Source organism: Heterodontus francisci, chromosome 2 (genome assembly GCF_036365525.1).
Source record: "Heterodontus francisci isolate sHetFra1 chromosome 2, sHetFra1.hap1, whole genome shotgun sequence".
In the NCBI taxonomy this organism is placed as follows: Eukaryota; Metazoa; Chordata; class Chondrichthyes; order Heterodontiformes; family Heterodontidae; genus Heterodontus; species Heterodontus francisci.
Window position 1 is genome coordinate 67,317,843 of NC_090372.1, and position 26,536 is coordinate 67,344,378.

Consider the following 26,536-nt stretch of genomic DNA (forward strand, 5'->3'; position numbering starts at 1 on the left):
ATCACCAGAATCTGTATTCTAATTTGTTTCCATTGAGACTTTTTAAAAACGCAAAGATGTAAAATATCTATAATATATAAAGTCCAGTCGCAGACTTCTAATGTAAAATAACCATCTGAGTCAACAAGTTTGCATTCAACCCCAATTTGTAATCTCATGGCCCAGCATATACCCTACCATTACCATCAAGCCAGGAGTTCAACCCCAGTTCAATGAGGAGTGCAGGACAGCATGCCAGGAGCAGCACCACACACATCTAAAATGAGATGCCAACCAAGCGAAGCTACAACACAGGACTACATGCATGCTAAACAGCAGAAACTACAAGCGATAGACAGAGCTAAGTGATCCCACAACCAACTGATCAGATCAAAGCTCTGCAGTCCAGCCACATCCAGTCATGAATGATGGTAGACAATTAAAACAACTAACTTGAGGACGATGCTGCATGAACATCTCCATCCTCAACAATGGGAGAAGCCGAAAAAGCACAAAAGACAAGACTGAACAATCTTCAGCCAGAAGTGCCAAGTAGATGATCCATCTTGGCTTCTTCCTGAGGTCCCCAGCATCTCACATGCCAGTCCTCAGCCAATTCGATTCGCTCCACGTGATATCAACAAATAGCTATAGGCACTCGATACAGAAAAGGCCTTAGGGCGCTGACAACACTCTGCTTATAGTGCTAAAAATATGTGTCCCAGAACTAGCCATGTCCCTAGCCAAGCTGTTCCAGTACAGCTAAAACACTGGCATCTACCCAACAATGTGGAAATTTGCCCAGGTAGATCCTGTCCATAAAAAGTAGGACAAATCCAACCTTGCCAATTACCACCCCAGCAGTCTACTCTCAATTATCAGCAAAGAGATGGAAAGTGACATTGACATTGCTATCCAGCACCACTTACTCAGCAATAACCACCTGCTCACCGATGTTCAGCTTGGGTTCTGCCAGGGCCACTCAGAATCAGAGCTCATTACAGCCTTGGTCCAACCATTAACAAAACAGCTGAATTCCAGAGGTGAGATATGAGTGACTGCCCTTGACATCAAGGTAGCATTTGACCGAGTGTGGCATTAAGGAGCCCTAGCAAAATTGAAGTCAATGGGAGTCGGGGGAAAATCTCTCCACAGGCTGGAGTCAAACCTCACATAGAGGAAGATGGTTGTCATTGTTGGAGGCCAATCATTTCAGGATTAATCCCAGGATTAGAACAGATGGGTGCTTGATGGCTGGCACAGACACAATGGGCCGAAGGGCCTGTTTCTGTGCTGTATAACCGACTCTGAGGACATCGCTGCAGGAGTTCCTCAGGGAAACGTTCTAGGCCCAACCATCTTCAACTGCTTCAACAATTACCTTTCCTTCAACATAAGGTCAGATGGGAAGATATTTACTGATGATTGCAGTGTTCTGTACCATTCGAGACTCCTCAGATACTGAGGCAGTCCATTCCTGCATGCAGCAAGACATGGACAACATTCCGGCTTGGGCTCATTAAGTGGCAAGTAACATTTGCGCCTCATAAGTGCCAGGCAATGACCATCTCCAACATGAGAGAATCTACCCATCTCTCCTTGACATTCAAGGGCATTACGATTGCTGAAACCCCTACCATCAACATCCTGGGTGGGTTACCATTGACCAGAAACTTAACCAGACCAGCCATATAAATACCGTGGTTACTAGTGCAAGTCAGCAGCCGGAATGCGGCAGCAAGTAACTCATCTCTTGACTCCAAAAGCCTGTCCACCATCTACAAGGCACAAGTCAGGAGTGTGATGAAATACTCTCCACTTGCCTGGATGAGTGCAGCTCCAACAACACTCAAGAAGCTCAACAACATAGAGGACAAAGCAGCCTGCTTGACTGGCACTCCGTCCATCACCTTAAACATTCAGTCCCTCCACCATGAGCACCCAGTGGCAGCAGTGTTCCATCTTCAAGATGCACTGTAGCAACTCATCAAGCTTCATTTGACAGGACCTTCCAAATCCATGACCTCTATCACCGAGGCCAAGGGCAGCAGACAAATGGGACCACCTGCAAGCTCCTCTCCAAGTCACACAACATCCTGACTGGGAAATACATTACCATTCCTTCACTGTCGCTGGGTCAAAATCCTGGAACTCCCTAAAGCACTATGCGTGTACCTACACCATGTGGACTGCTGCAGTTCTAGAAGGTGGCTCACCACCACCTTCTCAAGGTGAATTAGGGATGGGCAATAAATGCTGGTCTTGCCATCAATGCTCACATCCCCTGAAAGATTAAAATAGTTGTATTTATATAGCATCTTTAACATCTGGGGCGGCACAGTGGTTAGCACCGCAGCCTCACAGCTCCAGCGACTCGGGTTCAATTCTGGGTACTGCCTGTGTGGTGTTTGCAAGTTCTCCCTGTGTCTGCGTGAGTTTCCTCCAGGTGCTCCGGTTTCCTCCCACAGCCAAAAGACTTGCAGGTTGATAGGTAAATTGGCCATTATAAATTGCCCCTAGTATAGGTAGGGGAATATAGGGACAGGTGAGGATGTGGTAGGAATTTGGGATTAGTGTAGGATTAGTATAAATGGGTGGTTAATGGTCAGCACAGACTCTGTGGGCCAAAGGGCCTGTTTCAGTGCTGTATCTCTAAATCTAAACATAGTAAATCATCGTGCTTCACAGGAGCATTATCAAACAAAATTGGATACCAAGCCACATACGATATTAGGGTAGATGACCAAAAGCTTGGTCAGAGGTAGGTCTTAAAAGGAGGAAAGAGTGATAGAGAGATTTAGCGAGGGAATTTCACAGCTTGGGCCTAGGCAGCTGAAGGCATGGCCACCAACAACGGTGGTGATTACAATCACAGATGTGCAAGAGGCCAGAATTGGAGGAGCGCAGCGATCTCTGGAATGTAGGACTGGAGGAAGTTACAAGAGATCGAGATGGATGAGGCCATGGAGGGATTTGAAAACAAAGATGAGAATTGTAAAATTAAGCTATGAGCAGACTGGGAGCCAATGTAGGTCAGCAAGAACAGGGGTGCTGGGTTAACAACACTTAGTGCAAGTGAAGATAGGAACAACAGAGTTTTGAATGAACTCAAGTTTATGGGGCAACGAATGTAGGAGACTAGCCAATGGTGCATTGGAATAGTCAAGTCTAGAAGTAACAAAGGTATGGATGAGAGTTTCAGCAGATGAGCTGAGGCGGGGTGGATTGAGGTGATGTTACACTGGTAGAAGTAGGCAGCCTTGGTGATGGAGCGGATATGTGGTCTGAAGTTTATCTTGGAGTCAACTATGACACCAAGGTTGTGAGTGGTCTGGTTCAACCTCAGACTGTTACCAGGGAGAGGGTTGCAGTTGGTGGCTGGGGAAGAGATTAAGGTGCAGAAAGACGACAATGGCTTCAGTCTTTCCGATATTTAGTTAAAGAAAATTTCTGCTCATCTAATACTGGATGTTGGACAATAGGTCTGACAAATTAGAGACAGTGGAGGTGTTGAGAGAAGTGGTAGTGAGATAGAGCCAGGTGTTGTCAACATACATTTGGAACCGGATGTGTTTTCAAATGAAGTCGCCAAAGGGCAGCACGTAGATGAGAAATAGGAGGGGGCCAACAATAGATCCTTTGGGGACACCAGAGGTAATGATGCAGGAGCAGGAAGAAAAGCCATTGTAGGTGATTCTCTGGCTATGACTGGACAGATAAGATTGGAACAAGGCAAGTGGAGTTCCACCCAGCTGGATGACGGAGGAAAGGCTTTGAAAGAGGATGGTGTAGGCAACCATGTCAAAGGCTGCAGACAGGTCAGGAAGGAGATAAAGGGATAGTTTACTTCAGTCACAAAAAATGTCACTTGTGACTGAGTCAGATCAGAAAGGCCTTGGTTCAATCCCTGGTCTGGGCTAATTTAGCTGGTCTCTATGAAATCTATGACCACAATTAGCTGCACTACTGTTTTGTAGAATGGCTTCTAAGCAGTGTATAGTGACCCTCACTGGAAGCTTGTATGCACCCCAAATGAGAAAAAAGGAGAAGGCCTATAGTGCCTTTGAATCAGATAACTTGCCAGGACTCACTGTCAAGGCTCAAATGAATGGCCACTTAGGTAATCACTGCCAGGGAACCTTATTCTAGTAGGAAATGAATATTCCTATTAGAATGAGTGAACAGTAGAAAGCTATATAGTATATTTTAAACCGGTGGAAACACTTAAGAATTTTTTTTTTTTTTAAAGTGATTAGCTGTTCAAACTAGATGGAACCACATACACAAGATCCTGCAGTCAAAGCTGGTTTCACATCTGGTTTATCTCAGCTTTCACCTTAAATACAGTCTTTTCACAGCTACAGCCTATTCCACAACACAAAGATACTGTTTTCAGCCATACAGCACACATATCCTTGCCATTATAATCATTTTACCATAACCTGCTCCATCATACACAAGATATATCTTCTCATTAAGCCAGCAATCATTCGGTCCTGCACCTGATAGTGAACATCTTTTTGCACTTCTCCTTTGGGAGATCCAATAATAACCTAATCCCTAATCACATTTGGTCCCACAATTATCCAGGCAATCAATGTTTTTTTTCCCCCTGCCCAGATATTTTATGGGGAACAAAGAATGAAGTAATCATTGGATCCTCACGAAAAACAAAGCACTACTAACCTATCAATACAATATTTTAGGAAAAATAACCAAATAACCATTTAATTAACAGTATGCTCTACTATCTCAAACACATTTCAGTCTTCCTTTATCCTTGTACTACAGGCATATCCTCAATCTATGGCAACAATTGAGCTTCACCCTTTTCCTTCATCTTCCAGGTCATTGTGATGAAACAACCAAGGTATCAATAAGGTCAGCAACATCCTCCACATATTTCATATCCTTTTCTTAGGTTCTGGCCCAAATTTTAGTGCGCCCACTTCCAAGTGGCTCTTTTGGATCAATTACAATACTTAACAAGGTGGTGCGCAGATGTAACCTTGATGTCCATCTTGACATTAAAACCCGACCCTGACCCGACCACAGCCAACCTATACCCGGCCCCGAATCCTTTAATTTTTTTTCACGCCCAACCCGACACGAATATCCTTCATCCATTCAAGCAGCAGACTATTCCTGCAGATGGACTTGTGGGGAATCACAGGTAAGCCCGATCCCGGGACCTCCCGACCACAGCCCGAATGCTGGGCTTGGAATATAGACCCGACCCGAACCCAACACGTAATCGGGTCTAGTCAGGTTCAGGTCTGGTAGCCAGGCTTTAACTTGAGTACCTCAAAAATTCCTGAAACCATTGATGTCAGACATGCAAGATACTTTCCTCCTTGCATTCTTCTGTCCTTGCTCACCAGTTTCCAAACCTTTGATTTTCAGTTTTCTTTCCTCATTTATAAGTGCGATTTAGTGTTACCTATTCCATTTCGATTGTTTACTTCACAAAGAGCTCTTTCCCTCATCTTAGTTTTACATTCTCAACATCTTTCCTTTGCTTCTCATTTTTATCCATGCTTATCCACTTTTCATCATTGGTACCTTTCTTTCAACAACTTCCTCTATTAAGCAAAGAGAATAGGAAAGCAAGTGGCCAAATATCATCTTAACTTTTTCCCCTTGTAGGCATTCAATAGCATCCCTGCATTTTCTTCAAAATCAGCAAGTGAGACAACTTTATTTATTTTTTTAATTTAGAAATACAGCACTGAAACAGGCCCTTCGGTCCACAGAGTCTGTGCCGACCAACAACCATCCATTTATACTAACCCTACAGTAATCCCATATTCCCCATCACCTCCCTACACTAGGGGCAATTTACAACGGCCAATTTACCTATCACCTGTAAGTCTTTGGATGTGGGAGGAAACCGGAGCACCCGGCGAAAACCCACGCAGACACGGAGAACTTGCAAACTCCACACAGGCAGTACCCAGAATCGAACCCGGGTCCCTGGAGCTGTGAGGCTGCGGTGCTAACCACTGCGCCACTGTGCTGCCCAATGAAACTTGCTTGCCAATGAAAACCATTAAATGATATACCTTTGCTTGGTCCTTCAATGCATTGAGATTCACATTCATAACCAATCTCTGCAAAGTTCCTTGCAATTTAACCACAATTCAGCCACAGGTTGATGAATATGTTTCAAGATACACGGAGTGAAATTTCTGTACATGAAGGATGCAAGCATATGCTATCCTCAATCACCAGGTTCATACCAGCTGCCTCATTTAACTCCAGCACAAGTCTTCACGTCATGTGTTAAGAATATGAAAAAAAGGCTATTCAGCTTATTACATAGGAATTCAATATGTTCTCAACTTTTGCTTCAAATGAAATAGCCCAATTGCTACCGCTAAACCAAGCCCTACATCATTCTATTACTCCACTAATCAGGGTCTTGTCCACTTCCTAAAAATTCATTAATTACACTTGACAATATATTCCATTTATAAACACTTCTGTGGCACTGTAAACATTGTTAGAATGTTTTTCCCATTTTTACAAGAATGCTACTGCAGCTTTCAATGATTAAGCATTCATCAGATGTAACACCACCACTTCTATTTGACAGTCAGTGTTAAGCTTTAAACAGGAGGTAACCTTATTAAGCACATATCTTTGGTTGTCTCATAGCATAACTCCTTAAAATCAGAGTTGATGAATAAATTCCTCAGATTACCTACCTTCAACGTGTCAATTTTTCCTTTGACTTGCTCGTTCTTGGCCAAGGCTCTCTCCAAGCATTCTTTGGTGTAAAGTTGAGGATTGCGGCCTTGATCAATGTACCTGTGTTTAAAATGAATAATTTGAGATGAATATACATGTAATTTTTCTGGATATTCCCTCATAATACTGCAAAAAAAAAAAAAAAATAGGATCCCAAGATACTGAAACTCAAACATTGGTAAGAAACAGTTGTAAATGAGAGTCTCAATCAATAAGGCCATCTCTGATGATTCCCTTGCATCGCTTACCATCCAAATTAAATTCCATTTCCTGTCTCCATCTTTGGGGGGGGGGGTGTTGGGGGAGCTTCCCATCCCAATCCCTTACTGCCTATCCTTAGGCTCTCCTTCACTGCGGTACTTCTACAGCTGTTGATTTGCTCCTCTAATTCCCAACTCCATCTTTGATGCCCTTGTCCCCTGATCAAAATCTTCACTCCTTCCCATCCCAATCATTCCCACCTGCATCTTTGCTCCCACAAGCCCCAAGGGGCACAAACATGAGTAACTGGCATACAAATGTCTTAGCAATCTATCAAAGCGGGTTGGAGCACATCAAGCTCTACCAAGCCTCGCTTTCATCTGCCAACACCACTTACCCCTCTAGGATCACCTAGGAGAGCAAAATTAACTCTTTACTATCAACTGCCTCCTTAAAACCACATCTCCTTTCCCCTCCACCCTGACCTCCAGCAAGTGCTGATGGATTTCTCATTTAGCATAGAGACACAATCTATTCAGTTACCCCTGCTGTTTCCCCTCTTACCCCTGCTCACCAAGTGAAAGCAGCTCCCATCCCCAATCTAGCCCTGAACCTGTCTTTCCCTCTTATATTCCCCTTTTTCTTCTCCAAGCTCACCTAATCAATACCCCGCACTTTCCACCTCATTCCCATTAAACTGTTGTGCACCCAATTTTGCTAAATACAAGTGTTGTTGTCGTGGTCCCACAAAATTAATCTCCAAACCACATGCGAGAACAGGGTCATTCAACATATGGCCCGCCGGCCAGAATCTGGCCGGCCAATGGTTACCATTTAGCCCACGGATGTATTTCAGAGATGAGAAATTTAATTGTCATCTTCTTTCAGACTGGCTTTTTAAAACATCGCACTGTCAGTTTCACAGCTGACAGGTGCTGGCTTCGGGAATAGCGGTTCCTGAACACTGGCAGATTTGGGGTTTCTGGTGGGAACTGACCGTTGATTTTTAAAAGCCCGCAGCAAAACCCAAATCTGTCCCAAGTTCAGAAACCGTTGTTCCCACTCCAAGCACCTGTCAGCGCAATACTTTTTTTAAAAATCTGACCAACCATAAAGCTGCTGTGCTGAGCACCCCTGTTCCCTGAAAATATCGGCGGGGGGGTGGTGGGGAGAGAGAGGAAGAGAGACATGGGGACAGAGAAAAGAGGGGGAGACCACAGACCAGGGGGTGGGGCGGGGGAGGAGGGGTGGCAACGACAAGAGAGAGAGACAAGGAAAGGCAAAGTGATCAGATCACTCTTGACAGGCTGAATTGCCTATTCCTGTTGCTAGTTCTTATGTTACCTCATTTTTAGGTTTGCCTGGTGCTGGTCCTGGTATGCCCTGCTGCACTCTACATTGAACCAGGGTTGGTCTACTGGCTTGATGTTAACCGTAGAGTGGGGGATAAGCCGAGCCATGAGGTTGCAGATTGTGATTGAGTACAATTCTGCTGCTGCTGATGGCCCACAGCACCTCACGGATGCCCAATTCTGGGTTGCTAGATCTGTTCGACGTCTATCCCCTTTAGCACTTGAACAAGTGGGGTGAGTGGGAAAATGCATGGCAGATGCAGTACAACGTGGATAAATGTGAGGTTGTAAAAACAGAAAGGCCAATTATCTGAATGATGATAGATTGGGAAAGGGGAGGTGCAACGAGACCTGGGTGTCCTTGTACACCAGTCGCTGAAAGCAAGCATTTAGGTGCAGCAAGCAATTAGGAAGGCAAATGGTATGTTGGCCTTCATTGCAAGAGGATTTGTGTACAGGAGCAAGGATGTCTTACTGCAGTTATACAGGGCCTTGGTGAGAAGACATCTGGAGTATTGTGCGCAGTTTTGGTCTCCTTATATGAGGAAGCATGTTCTTGCCATGGAGGGAGTGCAAAGATGATTTACTCGGCTGATTCCTGGGATGGCAGGATTGACGTATGAGGAGAGATCGGGTTGACTAGGCCTATATTCACTGGAGTTTAGAAGAATGAGAGGGAATCTCATAGAATCCTATAAAATTCTAATAGGACTAGACAGGCTAAATGCAGGGAGGATGTTCCCGATGCTGGGGAGTCCAGAACCAGGGGGTCACAGTCTCAGGATGAGGGGTATGCCATTTAGAACCGAGATGAGGAAACATTTCTTCACTCAGAAGGGTGGTGAACCTGTGGAATTCTCGGCTGCAGAAGGCACTGGAGGCCAAGTCATTAAATATAGTGGCAGTGGAGGTCAAATAATTTAATATATTCACGATAGATATATTTTTCAATGCCAAAGGGATCAAGGGAGATGGGGAAAAAGCGGGAACAATGTACTGAATTAGACGATCAACCATGGTCTTTCAAGAATGGTGTAACAGGCCCGAAGGGCTGAATGGCCTACTACCGCTCCTATTTTCTATGTTTCCTATGACAGATTGACATTTATCTGGAATACTCTGCATTGCTATAAGTGTGCAGGCAAACACTGACTACGTGTGCAAACAAAAAAACGCGAGGTCTCTTGCTAAATCAGTGTCCAACATAATGACGAGAAAGTAAGTCAATATATTGATCTTCCCATTTAAAGCTTCTTCACAAAAATGTACATTTGTTGTTGTTTTGATTAATAGTAGAATGAATTTTTAATGTCTTGATCTTTCCACAATTCCCCTAAGACAAAAATTGTACTATGCCCACCCCCCATTCGAAAAGTTTGGACAATCCTGTGCTAGAACATGGAAGGACAGGAAGGTCGAGAAACTCACTGCATGGCTAAAGCAGTAGCATCAGGATAAGGGATTCCGCTTTGTTGGGCATTGGCAACCGTTCTGAAACAGATGGGGCGACATCGGAACAGGAAGGGTGTTAATGTAATGGCAAAACAGTGACATAAGAAAGTGATACCGTTTTTAAACTGAGGGGGCTGGGTAAATACAAACAATCACTGGCAGATAGAATTCAGTACGAGTAAGTGTGAGGTGATAGTTTGAGTTTAAAAAAGTAATTATACTCTGAATAGTCACAGTGCTGTGGATTTCAAGAATTTGAGAGGATACAGGTTCACAAAACATTAAAGGCAGCACCTAAGGTTAATATAGCTGTAAGAAAATGCTAATAGAATTCTAGAATTTATCTCAAGAGGTATAGAATATAAAAGCCAAGGGATAATGTCACCCTATATAAAACCTGAAGTCCTCAGTTACGATGCTGTGGGCAGTATTGGGCTCCACCCAATAAGAAGGATGTTGAGGCTTGAGAAAGAGTGCAACAGATTCACAGGATGTTGTCTAGTTTGAGGAAATAAAAATACAAAAAAAAACGCTTGAAAAATTGGGGCGCTTTTGTTAGAAGAATGCAGATTTGGCTATTTCTCAAAATTATAAAAGGATGGGATAGGGTAGTTAGAAGCAGATTGCTTCCAGCAAGTCTGGGGCAATATAAGATTAAATGCAAGAGATTCAGAACAAATGGCAATAGAAACTTTGAGTTTTGAAGCTGTGCAATTCACTTCCTGCATTAGGGATTGAGGCAGAAACTGTCAATATTTTAGTTTATACTGGATAAGTGGAAGAAAAAGGGGTTGAAGGAATACGGGAACAAAGGATAAATATGATTAGAACTCTCGTGCAGAGAGCAAATGCTGACACGGACTGGCTGGGCCAAACGGCTTGATTCTGCTTTGTAACTGCCATACATTTCTCGAATACGATCTGCTGTAAATCAGTATAATATACTGACCTTGAATGAAACTGCCATTCTTCTTTGCTAAAACTGCTCTAAGAAACCGGATTCCTTCTCTCGTGGCAAAGACTAGTTTCCTCAACAACTAAACTACTTATAAAAGTTATGGGTGCCCAGTTCCAGGACTTGGGCACAAACTTAGCTGGACACTTGTATAGTACTAAGAGAGTGCTTCATAGTTAAAGGTACAATACTTCATCTGCGTGTATTGGTGATTCAGGTGAACGCTAAAGACCTCCAATGAACTGCTCAAAATAAATAGAAGGATGTGAACACATGGAGAAAAGATTCACGAGAATGGTTCCAGGGATGAGGAACTTCAGTTACGTAGATAGAATGGAGAAATTAGGACTGATGTCCTTGGAGAAAAGGCGGCCGAGAGAAGATTTGATAGATGTACTCAAAATCATGAGGGGTCTGGACTGAATAGATAGGGAGAAACTGATCCCATTTGTGAAAGGATCGAGGACGAGGGGGAACAGATTTAAAGAAGCAAAAGCGACATGAGGAAAACTGTTTCCATGCAGTGAGTGGTTAAGGTCTGAAATGCACTGCCTGTGAGTGTGGTGCAGGCAGGTTCAATTGAAGCATTCAAAAGGGAATTAGATTGTTAACTGAAAGGGAAGAAAGTTCTGGGTTTTTTTATTTATTCGTTCATGGGATGTGGGAGTCACTGGCTAGGTCAGTATTTATTGCCCATCCCCAATTGCCCTTGAGAAGGTGGTGGCGAGCTGCCTTCTTGAACCATTGCAGTCCTTGGGGTGTAGGTACACCCACAGTGCTGTTAGGAAGGGAGTTCCAGGATTTTGACCCAGTGAGAGTGAAGGAATGGCGATATCGTTACAAGTCAGGATTGTGTGTGACTTAGAGGGGAATTTGCAGGTGGTGTTCCCATGCATCTGCTGCCCTTGTCCTGCTAGGTGGTAGAGATCGCAGGTTTGGAAGGTGCTGTGGCGAGTTGCTGCAGTGTATCTTGTAGATGGTACACACTGCTGCCACTGTGTGGTGGTGGTAGAGAAAGTGAATGTTCAAGATGGTGGATGAGGTGCCAATCAAGTGGGCTGCTTTGTCCTGGATGGTGTCGAGTTTCTTGAGTGTTATTGGAGCTGCACCCAATCGGGCAAGTGGAGAGTATTCCATCACACTCCTGACTTGTCTTGTAGATGGTAGACAGGCATTGGGGAGTCAGGAGGGGAGTTACTCGCCACCGAATTCCCAGTCTCTGACCTGCTCTTGTCGCCACAGTATTTATTTGACTGGTCCAGTTCAGTTTCTGGTCAATGGTAAACCCCAGGATGTTGATAGTGGGGAAATTCAGCAATGGTAATGCATGGATCATCAAGGGGAGATGGTTAGATTCCCTTGAGATGGTCATTGCCTGGCACTTGTGTGGCACGAATGTTACTTGCCACTTATCAGCCCAAGACTGGATGTTGTCCAGGTCTTGCTGCATCTGGACACAGGCTGCTTCATTATCTGAAGAGTCATGAATTGTACCGAATGGCACTGACCACTGTACAATCATCAGCAAACATCTCCAATTCTGATCTTATGATGGAGGGAAGGTCATTGATGAAGCAGCTGAAGATGGTTGGGCCAGGGACACTACCCCCGAGGAACTCCTGCAGTGATGTCCTTGGACTGGGATGATTGACATCCAACAAGCATCTTCCTTTGTGCTGGGTATGACTCCAACCACTGGAGAGTTTCCCCTTTGATTTCCTGGTTACGCGGAGAAGACAAGGAAATGGCACTAAGTGAATTGCTCAGAGAGCCGGTGCAGACACGATGAGCCGAATGTCCGCCTTCTATGTTGTAACAATTCTGTGATTGTGATCAATGCCTTGCCCTCAACCAATGCCACTAAAAAAAAAAAAATCCATTAACTGGTCATTCATTTTGTTGACTGCAAAATGGGTTGTAATCTCTGGATTACTCCCTGTGCCACGTGCCAGTGAGGCTAGAAATAGGAAGATAGTGCAGCTAAACACGTGGCTGAGCAGCTGGTGTAGAAGGGAGGGTTTCAGATATCTGGACCATTGGGCTCTCTTCAGGGACAGATGGGACCTGTACAAGGACGGGTTGCATCTAAACTGGAAGGGTACTAATATCCTGGCTGCAAGGTTTGCTAGCGTCACTCGGGAGGGTTTAAACTAGTGTGGCAGGGGGGTGGGAACCAAAGCAGTAGGACGGCTAGTGAAGTAAATGAGGAGGACATAGTAAATAAGGCCAGTAGGACTAAGAGGAAGAGCAGGCAGGGAGATGTTGCGGAGCACAGCGGGACTGGTGGTCTGAAGTGCATTTGTTTCAATGCGAGAAGTATAACAGGCAAGGCAGATGAACGTAGAGCTTGGATTAGTACTTGGAAATATGATGTTGTTGCTATGAGAGACTTGGTTGAGGGAAGGGCAGGATTGGCAGCTAAATGTTCCAGGCTTTAGAAGCTTCAGGCAGGATAGAGGGGGATGTAAAAGGGGTGGGGGAGTTGCATTACTGGTTAAGGAGAATATCACAGCTGTACTGCGGGAGGACACCTCAGAGAGTTCATGCAGCGAGGCAATATGGGTGGAGCTCAGGAATAGGAAGGGTGCAGTCACGATGTTGGGGGTTTACTACAGGCCTCCCAACAGCCAGTGGGAGGTAGAGGAGCAGATATGTAGACAGATTTTGGAAAGATGTAAAGGTAACAGGGTTGTAGTGGTGGGTGATTTTAACTTCCCCAATATTGACTGGGACTCACTTAGTGCTAGGGGCTTGGACAGGGCAGAATTTGTGAGGAGCATCCAGGAGGGCTTCTTGAAACAGTATGTAGATAGTCCAACTAGGGATGTGGCCATTCTGGACCTGGTATTGGGGAATGAACCCGGCCAGGTGGTCGAAGTTTCAGTGGGGGAGCATTTCGGGAGCAGTGACCATAATTCCATAAGTTTTAAGGTACTTGTGGATAAGGATAAGAGTAGTCCTCGGGTGAACGTACTAAATTGGGGGAAGGCTAATTATAACAATATTAGGCAGGAACTGAAGAATTTAGATTGGGGGCGGCTGTTTGAGGGTAAACCAACATCTGACATGTGGGAGTCTTTCAAACGTCAGCTGATTAGAATCCAGGACCAGCATGTTCCTGTGAGGAAGACAGACAAGTTTGGCAAGTTTCGGGAAGCTTGAATAACACAGGATATTGTGAGCCTAGTCAAAAAGAAAAGGGAAGCATTTGTAAGGGCTGGAAGGCTAGGAACAGATGAAGCACTTGAGGAATATAAAGACAGTAGGAAGGAACTTAAGCAAGGAATTAGGAGGGCTAAAAGGGGTCATGAAAAGTCATTGGCAAACAGGATTAAGGAAAATCCCAAGGCTTTTTATACATATATAAAGAGCAAGAGGGTAACCAGGGAAAGGGTTGGCCCACTCAAGGACAGAAATGGGAATCTATGCGTGGAGCCAGAGGAAATGGGTGAGGTACTAAATGAGTACTTTGCATCAGTATTCACCAAGGAGAAGGACTTGGTGGATGATGAGCCGAGGGAAGGGAGTGCAGATAGTCTCAGTCATCTCATTATCAAAAAGGAGGTGGTGTTGGGTGTCTTGCAAAGCATTAAGGTAGATAAGTCCCCAGGGCCTGATGGGATCTACCCTAGAATACTGAGGGAGGCAAGGGAAGAAATTGCTGGGGCCTTGACAGAAATCTTTGCATCCTCATTGGCTACAGGTGAGGTCCCAGAGGACTGGAGAATAGCCAATGTTGTTCCTTTGTTTAAGAAGGGTGGTAAGGATAATCCAGGAAATTATAGGCCGGTGAGCCTTACGTCAGTGGTAGGGAAACTATTAGAGAGGATTCTTCAGGACAGGATTTACTCCCATTTGGAAACAAACTATATTAGCGAGAGACAGCATGGTTTTGTGAAGGGGAGGTCGTGCCTTACTAATTTGATTGAGTTTTTTGAGGAAGTGACGAAGATGATTGATGAGGGAAGGGCAGTGGATGTTGTCTTTATGGACTTTAGTAAAGCCTTTGACAAGGTCCCGCATGGCAGACTGGTGCAAAAGGTGAAGTCACACGGGATCAGAGGTGAGCTGGCAAGATGGATACAGAACTGGCTCAGTCACAGAAGACAGAGGGTAACAGTGGATGGGTGTTTTTCTGAATGGAGGGATGTGACTAGTGGTGTTCCGCAGGGATCAGTGCTGGGACCTTTGCTGTTTGTGGTATATATAAATGATTTGGAGGAAAATGTAGCTGGTCTGATTAGTAAGTTTGCGGACGACACAAAGGTTGGTGGAGTTGTGGATAATGATGAGTATTGTCAGAGGATACAGCAGGATATAGATCGGTTGGAGACTTGGGCGGAGAAATGGCAGATGGAGTTTAATCCGGACAAATGTGAGGTAATGCATTTTGGAAGGTCTAATGCAGGTGGGAGGTATACAGTAAATGGCAGAACCCTTAGGAGTATTGACAGGCAGAGAGATCTGGGCGTACAGGTCCACAGGTCACTGAAAGTGGCAACACAGGTGGATAAGGTAGTCAAGAAGGCATACGGCATGCTTGCCTTCATCGGTCGGGGCATAGAGTATAAAAATTGGCAAGTCATGTTGTAGCTGTACAGAACCTTAGTTAGGCCACACTCAGAATATTGCATGCAATTCTGGTCGCCACACCACCAGAAAGACGTGGAGGCTTTGGAGAGGGTACAGAGGAGGTTTACCAGGATGTTGCCTGGTCTGGAGGGCATTAGCTATGAGGAGAGGTTGGAAAAACTCGGATTGTTTTCACTGGAACGACGGAGGTTGAGGGGTGACATGATAGATGTTTACAAAGTTATGAGCGGCATGGACACAGTGGATAGTCCGAAGCTTTTTCCCAGGGTGGAAGAGTCAGTTACTAGGGGACATAGGTTTAAGGTGCGAGGGGCAAAGTTTAGAGGGGATGTGCGAGGCAAGTTTTTTTTTTTTTTTTACACAGAGGGTGGTGAATGCCTGGAACTTGCTGCCAGGGGAGGTGGTGGAAGCAGATACGATAGCGACGTTTAAGAGCCATCTTGACAAATATATGAATAGGAAGGGAATCGAGGGATATGGGCCCCGGAAGTGCAGAAGGTGTTAGTTTAGGCAGGCATCAAGATCGGCGCAGGCTTGGAGGGCCGAATGGCCTGTTCCTGTGCTGTACTGTTCTTTGTTCTAAATTAATACAGCACGATACAAGTGCAGCTCTTCCTATGCTCCTTCAATTTCCGAATACTGTTCCCATATCTGGACAGGATGCAAGAAAGTTTACTGTTTGACAAGATGGTCTTTCACCCAGCTATACATTCCAACCTCCCTCTGTTTCAACCACTGCTTACTTTACCAATACTACAATAATGTGTTCTTTTATTGATTCTAACTTGTAAACAACTTGCAAGACCCCCTGAACAAAATTACTGGTCACCAGCTGTTCAAAGTCTTCTCAAGGTGCTTTGGCTGACATGCCTGATACGAGGACTCCTTCTGCAGAGTGACAATGGACTGGTACAGGTTGAAGCTCAAATTCTTTCACTCATGAGGAAAACCAACAGCAATTCCACCTCAATAAACATTTCTTGTTGATAGGTCCTGGTGACAGTCATAACCAGTCATTCCAATCAGCCCAGGTAAATGAAGTTGCGTAGTACTAAGTAGCTTTGTGGCAACTACAAACGCAAAAAATGCCTTATTAGCTTTCTCAGTGTATTTATGCCATAATTTCACAATGATGCTAATATGGCTTCTTTGGGGAATCTTTTACTTTATGCTGGAATGATGATCTTTGATTCTAGATTTACAAGTAAAACTTAATTGAAACAAAGTATACCCACTTTTCACCAAGCCTACAGTTCTGGTGTGAATGCAGCCTTAAACAGCAAAGATTTAATACAATTGTAGGAACGAATACAGATACTTAAATCAATAGCTTTCTTTCACTCGTGACACAACTGAAGTGACATGTATTGACTTGTTTATTTGTAAAAGCACTACCAAATGAAATTTCATCTTTGTAATACAGCAATGTATTGTAGAAAAGCAGATATTTGGTTCAAACACCCTGCTGAGTGCACACTACCAAGTTGCGCTGTAATCATTAAATTGTCAGAATTTCTTATTTTTTGTCACAAACTATGTGCCACAATTAATACTTACTCAAATACTTCCAATGGTACATTAATATCATGCAGCTGTTGTCGGCATTTGTCAACATCTTGCAGCCCCGTAATCATGGAATTGCTGGAGATTAAAAGAAAATTGTGCTTTTACTGACAGACTTTCAAATTAAATCAAGAATTTGTATTAAATATTTCAGAAGTCTTTTGAGAGAAACTATACCAATTGCTTGATTAGTCTGGTAAATTGAAAATAGATTTAATATAATCTAATGTTAGAAAAAAGATTATTTTATGTAGATTTGTTGTGAAATATGCAGATTTTTAAAGGATGTTTAGAAAAATTACTGCTGAATACTATTAAAGATTTAACTGCTTAAGCTGCTTTTACATTATTTTAACTCAGACTTTGGATGGCTAATATCCACTGCTTCCCAGTATTTACACTGTTAAACAGTTTTATGTAGCTCATTTTAGCTGGATCTATGACTCTGCCACTGGATTAGAGTCAATAGATTGAACATAAAACAGCAACACCCAGTTACTGGAATCTGAATTAGAACATAACCAACAATTTACTGGTATCCATGGAATTCTTACTTTGCCAAGTCCTGGTGCTCAAGGACCATCTAGTCAACCACAAACCAAATATAAACCTGCCACATTTGCCTTACCTGCATCAAGGAAGACAATAACAAGCCATAGTGAATATGGTAGCTTTATATTAGAATTGCTGTACAAATCTGCACTTTTGAAAGCAGAACACCCCATAGCTGCTCCCCTCTGACTGCAATTGTACCCATAGATAACATCACTACCCACTAATCAGTATAATCATATCTTCTCAGAATCGTAAGTGCAGGAAGCCATTCGGTCCATCGTGTCTACACTGGCTCTCAAAGAGCAATTCCCTCAGTTCCATTCCCCCGCCTTCTCCCTGTAACCCTGCATATTCTTCCTTTTCATATAACTGTCTAATTCCCTTTTGAATGCTTCAATTGAACCTGCCTCCACCACGTTCGCAGGCAGCGCATTCCAGACCTTAACCACTCGCTGCGTGAAAAAGTTTTTCTTCATGGCACTTTTGCTTCTCTCAAATACTTTAAATCTGTGCCCCCTCCTTCTCGATCCTTTCATGAGTGGGAACGGTTTCTCTATCTACTCTGTCCAGTCCCCTCATGATTTTGAATAACTCTAACAAATCACCTCTCAGCCTTCTCTTCTCCAAGGAAAACAGTTCTAACTTCTCCAATCTATCTTCATAACTGAATTCCTCATACCAGGAACCATTCGCGTGAATCTTTTCTGTACTCTCTCCAATGGCCACACATCTTTCCTAAAGTGCGGCGCCCAAAACTGGACGCAATACTCCAGCTGAGGCCCAACTAGTATCTTACACAAGTTCAACGTAACTTCCTTGTTCTTGTGCTCTATGCCCCTATTAATAAAGCCCAGGAAACTGTGCTTTATTAACCACTTTCAACCGCTCCTGCCACCTTCAATGACTTATGCACATATACACCGAGGTCCCTCTGCTCCTGCACCCCTTTGTGAATTGTAACCTTTATTTTATATTGTCTCTCCATGTTCTTCCTACCAGATTGAATCACTTCGCAGTTCTCTGCTTTAAACGTCATCTGCCACCTGTCTGCCCATTCCACCAACTTGTCTATGTCCTTTTGAAGTTCTACACTATCCTCCTCACTGTTCACAATGCATTTAAGTTTCGGATCATCTGCAAACTTTGAAATTGTGCCCTGTACACCAAGGTATAGGTCATCAATAAATATCAGGAAAAGTAATGGTCCCAACACTGATCCCTGGGGAACTCCACTACAAATTTACCACCCCCCCACCCCCACAAAATAAAACATCCATTAACCACTACTTTGTTTTCTGTCACTCAACAATTTCCTATCCATGTTGCTATCGTCCCTTTTATTCCATGAGCTACAGGTTTGCTCACAAGTCCATTGTGTGGCACTGTATCAAATGTCTTTTGCAAATCCATGTACACCACATCAACAGCATTGCCCTCATCAACCCTCTCTGTTACCTCCTCAAAAATCTCCAGCAAGTTAGTTAAACATGATTTTCCCCTTAAGAAATCCATGCTGGCTTTCCTTAATTAACTCACATTTGTCCATATGAGGATTGATTTTGTCCCGAATTATTTTCGAGAAGTTTTCCCACCACCAAGCTAAACTCACTGGCCTGTAGTTGCTGGGTTTATCTTTACACCCTTTTTTGAACAAGGGTGTAATGTTTGCATTCTCCAGTCCTCTGGCACCACCCCCAAGTTTAAGACTGAAAGATTATGGCCAGTGTCTTTGCGATTTCCACCCTTACTTCCCTCAGTATCCTTGGATGCATCCCATCCGCTCCTGGCGCTTTATCCACTTTTAACTACAGACAACCAATTTAATATTTCCTCTATCAATTTTAAACCCCTCTAGTGTCTGACTTACCTCCTCTTTCAACATTACTAAGGAAGATGATGCAACGCAGGCAAAGACAATTGCAAAGTATTCATTTAATACCTCAACCAAGCCCTCTGCCTCCATGTGTAAATCCCCTTTCTGATCCCTAATCGGTCCCCCTTCCCCTTTTACCACTCTTTTACTATCTATATGCAGATAGAAAACTTTAGGATTTCTTTTAATGCTAGCTGCCAGTCTCTTTTTATGCTCTCTCTTTGCTTCTCTTATTTGCTTTTTCACTTCCCCTCCGGACCTTCTAAAATCAGCCTGGTTCTCAATAGTATTTTCTACCTGGCATCTGTCATTAGCACACTTTTTCTTCTTTATCTTAATCTCTAACGCTTTTCTCATCAAGGGAGCTCTGGATTTGTTTGCCCTACTTTTCCCCTTCAAGGGAACACACCTTGACTGTGCCCGAATTATCTCTTCTTTGAAGGCAGCCCATTGTTCATCTACCGGTTTTCCTGCCAGCTTTTGACTCCAACTTATTCACCCCAGTTCCATTCTTACCCCACTGAAGCTGGCCTGACCCCAGTTAATTATTCTTACCCTGGATTACTCTTTGTCCTTTTCCATAGTCAGCCTAAACCTTATGATACAATGATCACTATCTCCTAAATGCTCTCCTACTGATACTTGATCCACTTGGCCCACCTCATTCCCAAGAACCAGGTCTAGCAGTGCCTCCTTTCTCATTGGACTAGCAACATACTGTTGTAGAAAATTTTCCTGAACACACTCTAGGAACTCTTGCCCCTCACTGCCCTTTACACTATTATCCCAGTCTATATTTGGAGAATTAAAGTCCCCCATTATAACTACCCTATAATATTTGCACCTGTATGTAATTTCATTGCAAATTTGTTCCTCCACGTCCTTCCCACTAGCTGGTGGCCTATAGACAACACCGAACAATGTAACTGCACCATTTTTTGTTCCTTAGCTCTAGCTGCACTGATTCTGTCCTTGACCCCTCTGGGACATCCTTTTTCTCCAGCAATGCAATACTCTCCTTAATCAATACCACCACCCCTTCCCCTTTTTTTCCCTTTCCTGAACACCTTGTATCCAGGAATATCTAACACCCAGTCCTGCCTTTCTTTGAGCCAGGTCTCTGATATAGCCACATCATATTTCCACATGACAATCTGCGCCTGTACCTCACCAGTCTTATTAACCACCCTCCATGCAATCATATACATGTATGTTAACCCTGATTGAGACTTGTACTTTCTCGCTTACTTTGACCCCACCTAATAACTTACTATTCCCTACTCTAGTGCTATCTATCTACTCCAGTATTCTGTGCACCTTGGTATTTCTCTGATACTTGCTCTTGGTTCCCACACCCCTGACAAGTTACCAGTTTTGCTTCCCTCCAATCTGAACTCCCTCTCAAGTTACCATCCCCCTGACAATTTAGTTTAAACCCTCCCCAACAGCACTAGCAAATCTCCCTGCGAGAATAATCATCCCAGTCTTGCTAAGATGCAATCCATTGATCTTGTACAGGTCCCAGCTGCCCGAGAACCTGTTCCAATGTCTCAGAAATTCAATGCCCTCCCTCCTACACCAGTTCTCCAGCCACCTATTCAATCACTCAATTCTCCTATACAAAAGCAAAATACTGCAGATGCTGGAAATCTGAAATAAAAACAAGAAATGCTGGAAATACTCAGCAGGTCTGGTAGCATCTGTGGAGAGAGAAGCAGAGTTAACGTTTCAGGTCAGTGACCCTTCTTCAGAACTGACAAATATTAGAAATGTAAAAGATTTTAAGCAAGTAAAGCAGGGGGTGGGGCAAGACATAACCAAAGAGAAGGTGTTGATAGGACAGGGTCACAGAGAATAACTGACCAGAAGGTCATGGAACAAAGGCAAACGGTATGTTAATGGTGTGCTGAAAGACAAAGCGTTTGTACAGAGGGGGCGTGAATAGACTGTAAAGCACAAACACTAAAAAAATTGTTTTTTTTTTTAAAAACAGAAATAGTGGGTAGGCACAGCAGAAACAAACTAAACACACTAAAAAACCTGAAATAAAATAACCAAATAAAAAATAACTAAACATAAAAAAGGCGGGGGGGGTTCCGTCATGCTCTGAAATTATTGAACTCAAATGTTCAGTACGGCAGGCTGTAGCGTGCCTAATCGGTAAATGAGATGCTGTTCCTCGAGCTTGCGTTGATGTTCGCTGGAACACTGCAGCAATCCCAGGACAGATATGTGGCATCAGAGCGGGGGGGGGGGGGGGGGGGGGGGGAGGTGTTGAAATGGCCAGCAACCGGAAGCTCTGGGTCATACTTTTGGACCGAGCGGAGGTGTTCCACAAAGCGGTCACCCAATCTGCGTTTGGCCTCCCCAATGTAAAACAGACCACATTGTGAGCAGCGAATACAGTATACTAAATTGAAAGTCGTAGAAGTAAATTGCTGCTTCATCTGAAAGGAATGTTTGGGGCCTTGGATAGTGAGGAGAGGAGGTAAATGGGCCACTGACTCCCACAGCTACCTCGACTACAGTTCTTCACACCCTGCCTCCTGTAAGGATTCCATTCCGTTCTCCCAGTTTCTCCGGCTCCGACGCATCTGCTCTGATAATGCTACCTTCCATGACAGTGCTTCTGATATGTCTTCCTTTTTCCTCAACCGAGGATTCTCCCCCGTTGTGGTGGACAGGGCCCTCAACAGTGTCTGGCCCATTTCCCGCACCTCTACCCTCACCCCTTCCCCTCCCTCCCAGAACCGCAACACGGTTCCCCTTGTCCTCACTTTCCACTCCACCAGCCTCCAGATTCAAAGGATCATCCTCCGCCACATCCAGCATGATGCCACTACCAAACGCATCTTCCGCTCCCATCCCGTCAACATTCCAAAGGGATCATTCCCTCAGCAACGCCCTCATCCACTTCTCCATTACCCCCAACACCTTGTCCCCCTTCCCATGGCACCTTCCCATGCAATCGCAGGAGGTGTAATACCTGCCCATTTACCTCCTCTCTCTCCACACTATCCCAGGCCCCAAACACTCCTTTCAGGTGAAGCAGCGATTTACTTGTACTTCTTTCAATGTAGTATACTGTATTTGCTGCTCACAATGTGGTCTCCTCTACATTGGGGAGACCAAATGCAGATTGTGTGACCGCTTTGCGGAACACCTCCGCTCAGTCCATTAGCATGACCCCGAGCTTCCGGTTGCTGCCCATTTCAACACACCCCCCTGCTCTCATGCTCACATCTCTGTCCTGGGATTGCTGCAGTGCTCCAGCAAACATCAACGCAAACTCGAGGAACAGCATCTCATTTACCGATTAGGCACGCTACAGCCTGCTGGACTGAACATTGAGTTCAATAAATTCAGAGTATGATGGGCCCCCCCTTTTTATTTATTTTTTCTTTGGTTATTTTATTTAGGTTTTTTGTGTGTTTAGTTTGTTTCTACTGTGCCTACCCACTGTTTATCTTAATTTTTTTAAATGTTTGTGCTTAGAGTGCTTTGTAGTTTACCATTTATTCACACCCTCTCTGTACTAACGCTTTGTCTTTCAGCACACAAGTAACATACTATTTGTCTTTGTTCCATGACCTTCTGGTCAGTTATTCTCTGTGACCCTGCCCTATCAACACCTTCTCTTTGGTTATGTCTTTCCCCACCCCCCACTTTACTTGCTTATGATCTTTTACATTTCTAATATTTGTCAATTCTGAAGAAGGGTCACTGACCTGAAACATTAACTCTGCTCCTCTCTCCACAGATGCTGCCAGACCTGAGTATTTCGAGCATTTCTTGTTTTTATCTCCTATGTTCACTTGCATGCAGGACTGGGAGTATCCTGACATTACTGCTTTTGAGGTCCTACTTTTTAAATCTCCTTCCTAGCTCTCTAAAATCTGCTTTCAGGACCTCATCACCCTTCTTACTGACATCATTGATACCAATGAGGACCACAACCTCTGGCTGTTCGCCCTCCCCCAGAAGAACGTCCTGCAACCGCTCCGTGACTTCCTTGACCCCGGCACCAGGGAGGCAACACACCATCCTGGAGTCACGTTTACTGCCAAAGAAACACCTGTTCCCCTAACTGAGTCCCCTATCACTACTGCTCTTCACTCTTCCTCCCCTCCTGTGCAGCTGAGCCACCTGTGGTGCCACAAACATGACTCTGACTGCACTCCTCTGAGGAACCATCACCCTCACCAGTATCCAAAATGGAAAACCAATTAACGAGTGAGATCATATCAGGGGCCACTTAGATTGCATCCATAAATGAACCTTCATAAGTGCATCTCTCCTTTAACGTTTGACAGTTATGAACTTAAATTTATTCTCTGTTCAATTATTGCTTTCATATTATGCAACGTTTACCTTTGATAATATCTGTCTGTTTCTTTCCCCCTTCAGAGTTGTAACTGTTGGCCCAGATTTTGCTGTGGTAACATTGACCAAACTGTCAGCATTTGCCATCATTACTCCACTGAAACGGACAGCAACTTCATGAGTCCGCACATATGCAGAATATTGCAGAAATCCTTCTCAGTTTTGTGCCATTGAGTTCACAATCTTTTAAACTGACTGATTAAGGAGATACATAGTCATTTGCCCTGTTCAGTCAGGTCCCAGAATTACCTCACTGCACTGTTAATCAGCTTCCACTTTCAGTAATTTAGTGGGCAAAATATCATGATTCAATGGACAAGAGCAAGTCTGACTAACAGCATATAGTTCATTGCTCAGCTACAGCAAAAGTGGTCCTATATTTTAATTATTTCTACATAAATGCACTCTTTCTAGCTAAGAAGCCACAAAATATTTGCTTTTTTTCCCCCTTTATTTAAGGGGAAGCTAGATTTGTACATAAGAATAGAAGGGTTTGCTGAGGGTTAGATGGAGGTGTAGAAGAAGAATCATGTGGAGCCTAAACACCAGTATAGACCAGTTGGGCAGAACAGCCCATTTCTGTGCAGTGCATTATATGCAATTCTGTTAACAATAAATTTAACATTCTTGAAAAGCATGGATATTTAATGGCGACACTAAGCCAATTAAGAAAATCTAACTGGATTAGGTTACATCAGTACTAAGGGCTGCTGAGGTTTAATTCAAAAGGAACAGTATTGAGTTGAACAGTGAAATTGTTTCACTCACTACAATTTTGTCTGCCTACAAGTTCCCGATTGCCCTCCAAGTCCACCCCCACTGCCCCCCACCTCCCCCGTCCACTTCCCCCCACTGTTCCCTTTCTCTCCCCCTTTCCCCACTCCCGCTACCCCTACTGAACTCCTTCCCTTCCCCCACCCCTCTCCACCTCTCCCATCCCCTGCCTATCAACCCTCCCGTCTCTCCCCCACCCCCTCCCTATCACCCCCACCCCCTTCCGTCTCTCCCCCACCCCCTTCCTCTCCTCCTGTCTCCTCCCCTCCTCACTTACAGTTTCTGGTTCAGACCCGCCTGGCTACTGGGCTGGAAGTCGCTGACGATGATGCCAAGCTGCCGAATGTTCTCAATGAATTTCTCAAGATGTTCTTCCAGATTGTCGAACTTTTCCGCCATAGCGCGAGCAACACCGGCCTCCGCGCGCTTATATAACAAACGGTCCGCACCGGACCAGAGAATACGAACACGAACCGGAAACTCGCGCGTTCCGCTTCACGCCGCCATGTTGGGCACTTGGGAGATTTTTTTTTTCAGCTGAGGTCACTTCCGTCCGTGTATAGTGGTTTCTGGGATACTGGAGGACTGACCTTTGCTTTTCATCAGTCACATGGTCGTGTGTGTTGGCTTTGTGCCAAGCACCTTGTAGTTGGAAGCCAGATTGCTAAAATGCTAGTAAATCCAACATGGTACGCTGTCTGACACACAAGCAGAAGCTCTTGAGTCCAGAGCTGTCACTGGGTGTCTCCTCTCTGAGGTGCGCCCACCAAGATCCTACCTCATTCTGGTATAAGATTAGAATTGCCCTGTAGTCTCAAGGAGTTGGAGATTAATCTCTTTGACATTGCTGCGAGCAACCCAGCATATTCTTTGAACACTTGTTTATTACTTGACCTCCACCCATATGTACTTCTAATTGGGTCAAAATATTTCTTCTCCCTTGGTCAGGGGTGCACAGGCCAATTGTACAGATGAGCTGACTGTCCAGGCTAAGCATCAAACTCAGGGTCTTCTATTTGCCTCTGCTCCTTATCTTTGTCCATTCATCATGTGTCATTTCCTGGTATGAAACATTTCTGTTTTGGCTGTACAAATCAAATGACTTTCCTGTATGATTTGTCCATACCTAGTAAGAATCCTCACTCTTCTCTACAAATTATCACTCAATTCCCTCCCAGCACCCCCTCCCCAATCATTCTTACACCCTACAATGACTGCTTTGCTTTCTGGCAGTCCATCTCTGAGACTCTTTCCACTCCTAACTCTAAGCTCCATTTGTCTTACTTGCTCCCAATCCTAGCACCCAGCCCTGGTTTCCCTCCCAGCCCATGGCTTAGCTTTCAACGCCCACTCAACCATCTGCTCTCTCCAAATACATTTACCAGACTCTCAGGGTATAATCTCAACCACCATTTTTTTCCATGTTGTGATGGCCAATTAAAGTTGCTTGCTTTTATACTGACATGTGTTTCCTGCGATGATTCAGTGAAGGAAGTAGCAGGACTGAAAGTGGAATGGGCACTGACTTGTCTTTTGCTAACACATCTTCCAACTTCCCCAGAAAAAAAATAAGGAAAACCGGCCAGCCTGATGGTTTTGATGGTGGATTCAGGAGGTGGCAACTGGAATGGTGATGCAACAATCCCCTGGTCAACTGAAGTATTTCTGTGGTGGACATTTTGGAAGAAAGTTGGAAGATTAGGATGATGCTTAAGAGGTCAGTTAGTTATATCCAGCGACAGACCAGATGATTTCTGCAACTATCAGAAAGTCAAAATTCAATGCCTGCTTCAGAACTCGAGATTGTTGAGAGGGAAGACAAAGTCTGAGAAGAGGAAGGCAGCTATGCAGAGAGAAAGTTTGAGACAAGATCAGAAAGACACACAGAGAGGGTATCAGATATACTGTTGGGGAAATAGACAAAGAAAATATTTACCTAGAGAGGGATAGATTACGAAAAGTTGGTGGTGATCAGGAAGATAGACAGCAAAATTATATTAAAGACATACAAAGAGATGGAAACAAAGTGAGAGCAAAAGCTGAAAGACTAAGAGACAGAAAGTATTAGACAGTAGATAACAAACAGAGACAATTACAGGAAGAGAG

The 26,536-nt window shown here is 44.1% G+C and overlaps 1 protein-coding gene across 1 annotated transcript in view; it reads right to left on the minus strand.

Annotated features, from left to right (window-relative positions):
• The window catches only part of med10 (mediator complex subunit 10), a 30,480-nt gene extending 5,509 nt beyond the window's left edge, over positions 1 to 24,971 (minus strand). Inside the window, exons 1-3 of the mRNA XM_068050599.1 lie at positions 24,708 to 24,971; positions 16,840 to 16,923; positions 6,687 to 6,789 (exon numbers count right to left, since the gene is read on the minus strand). Coding sequence (XP_067906700.1) covers positions 6,687 to 6,789; positions 16,840 to 16,923; positions 24,708 to 24,829 — 309 coding nt within the window. The 5' untranslated portion in view covers positions 24,830 to 24,971. The remainder of the gene's footprint in view (positions 1 to 6,686; positions 6,790 to 16,839; positions 16,924 to 24,707) is intronic.
• Positions 24,972 to 26,536: the final 1,565 nt, after the last annotated feature.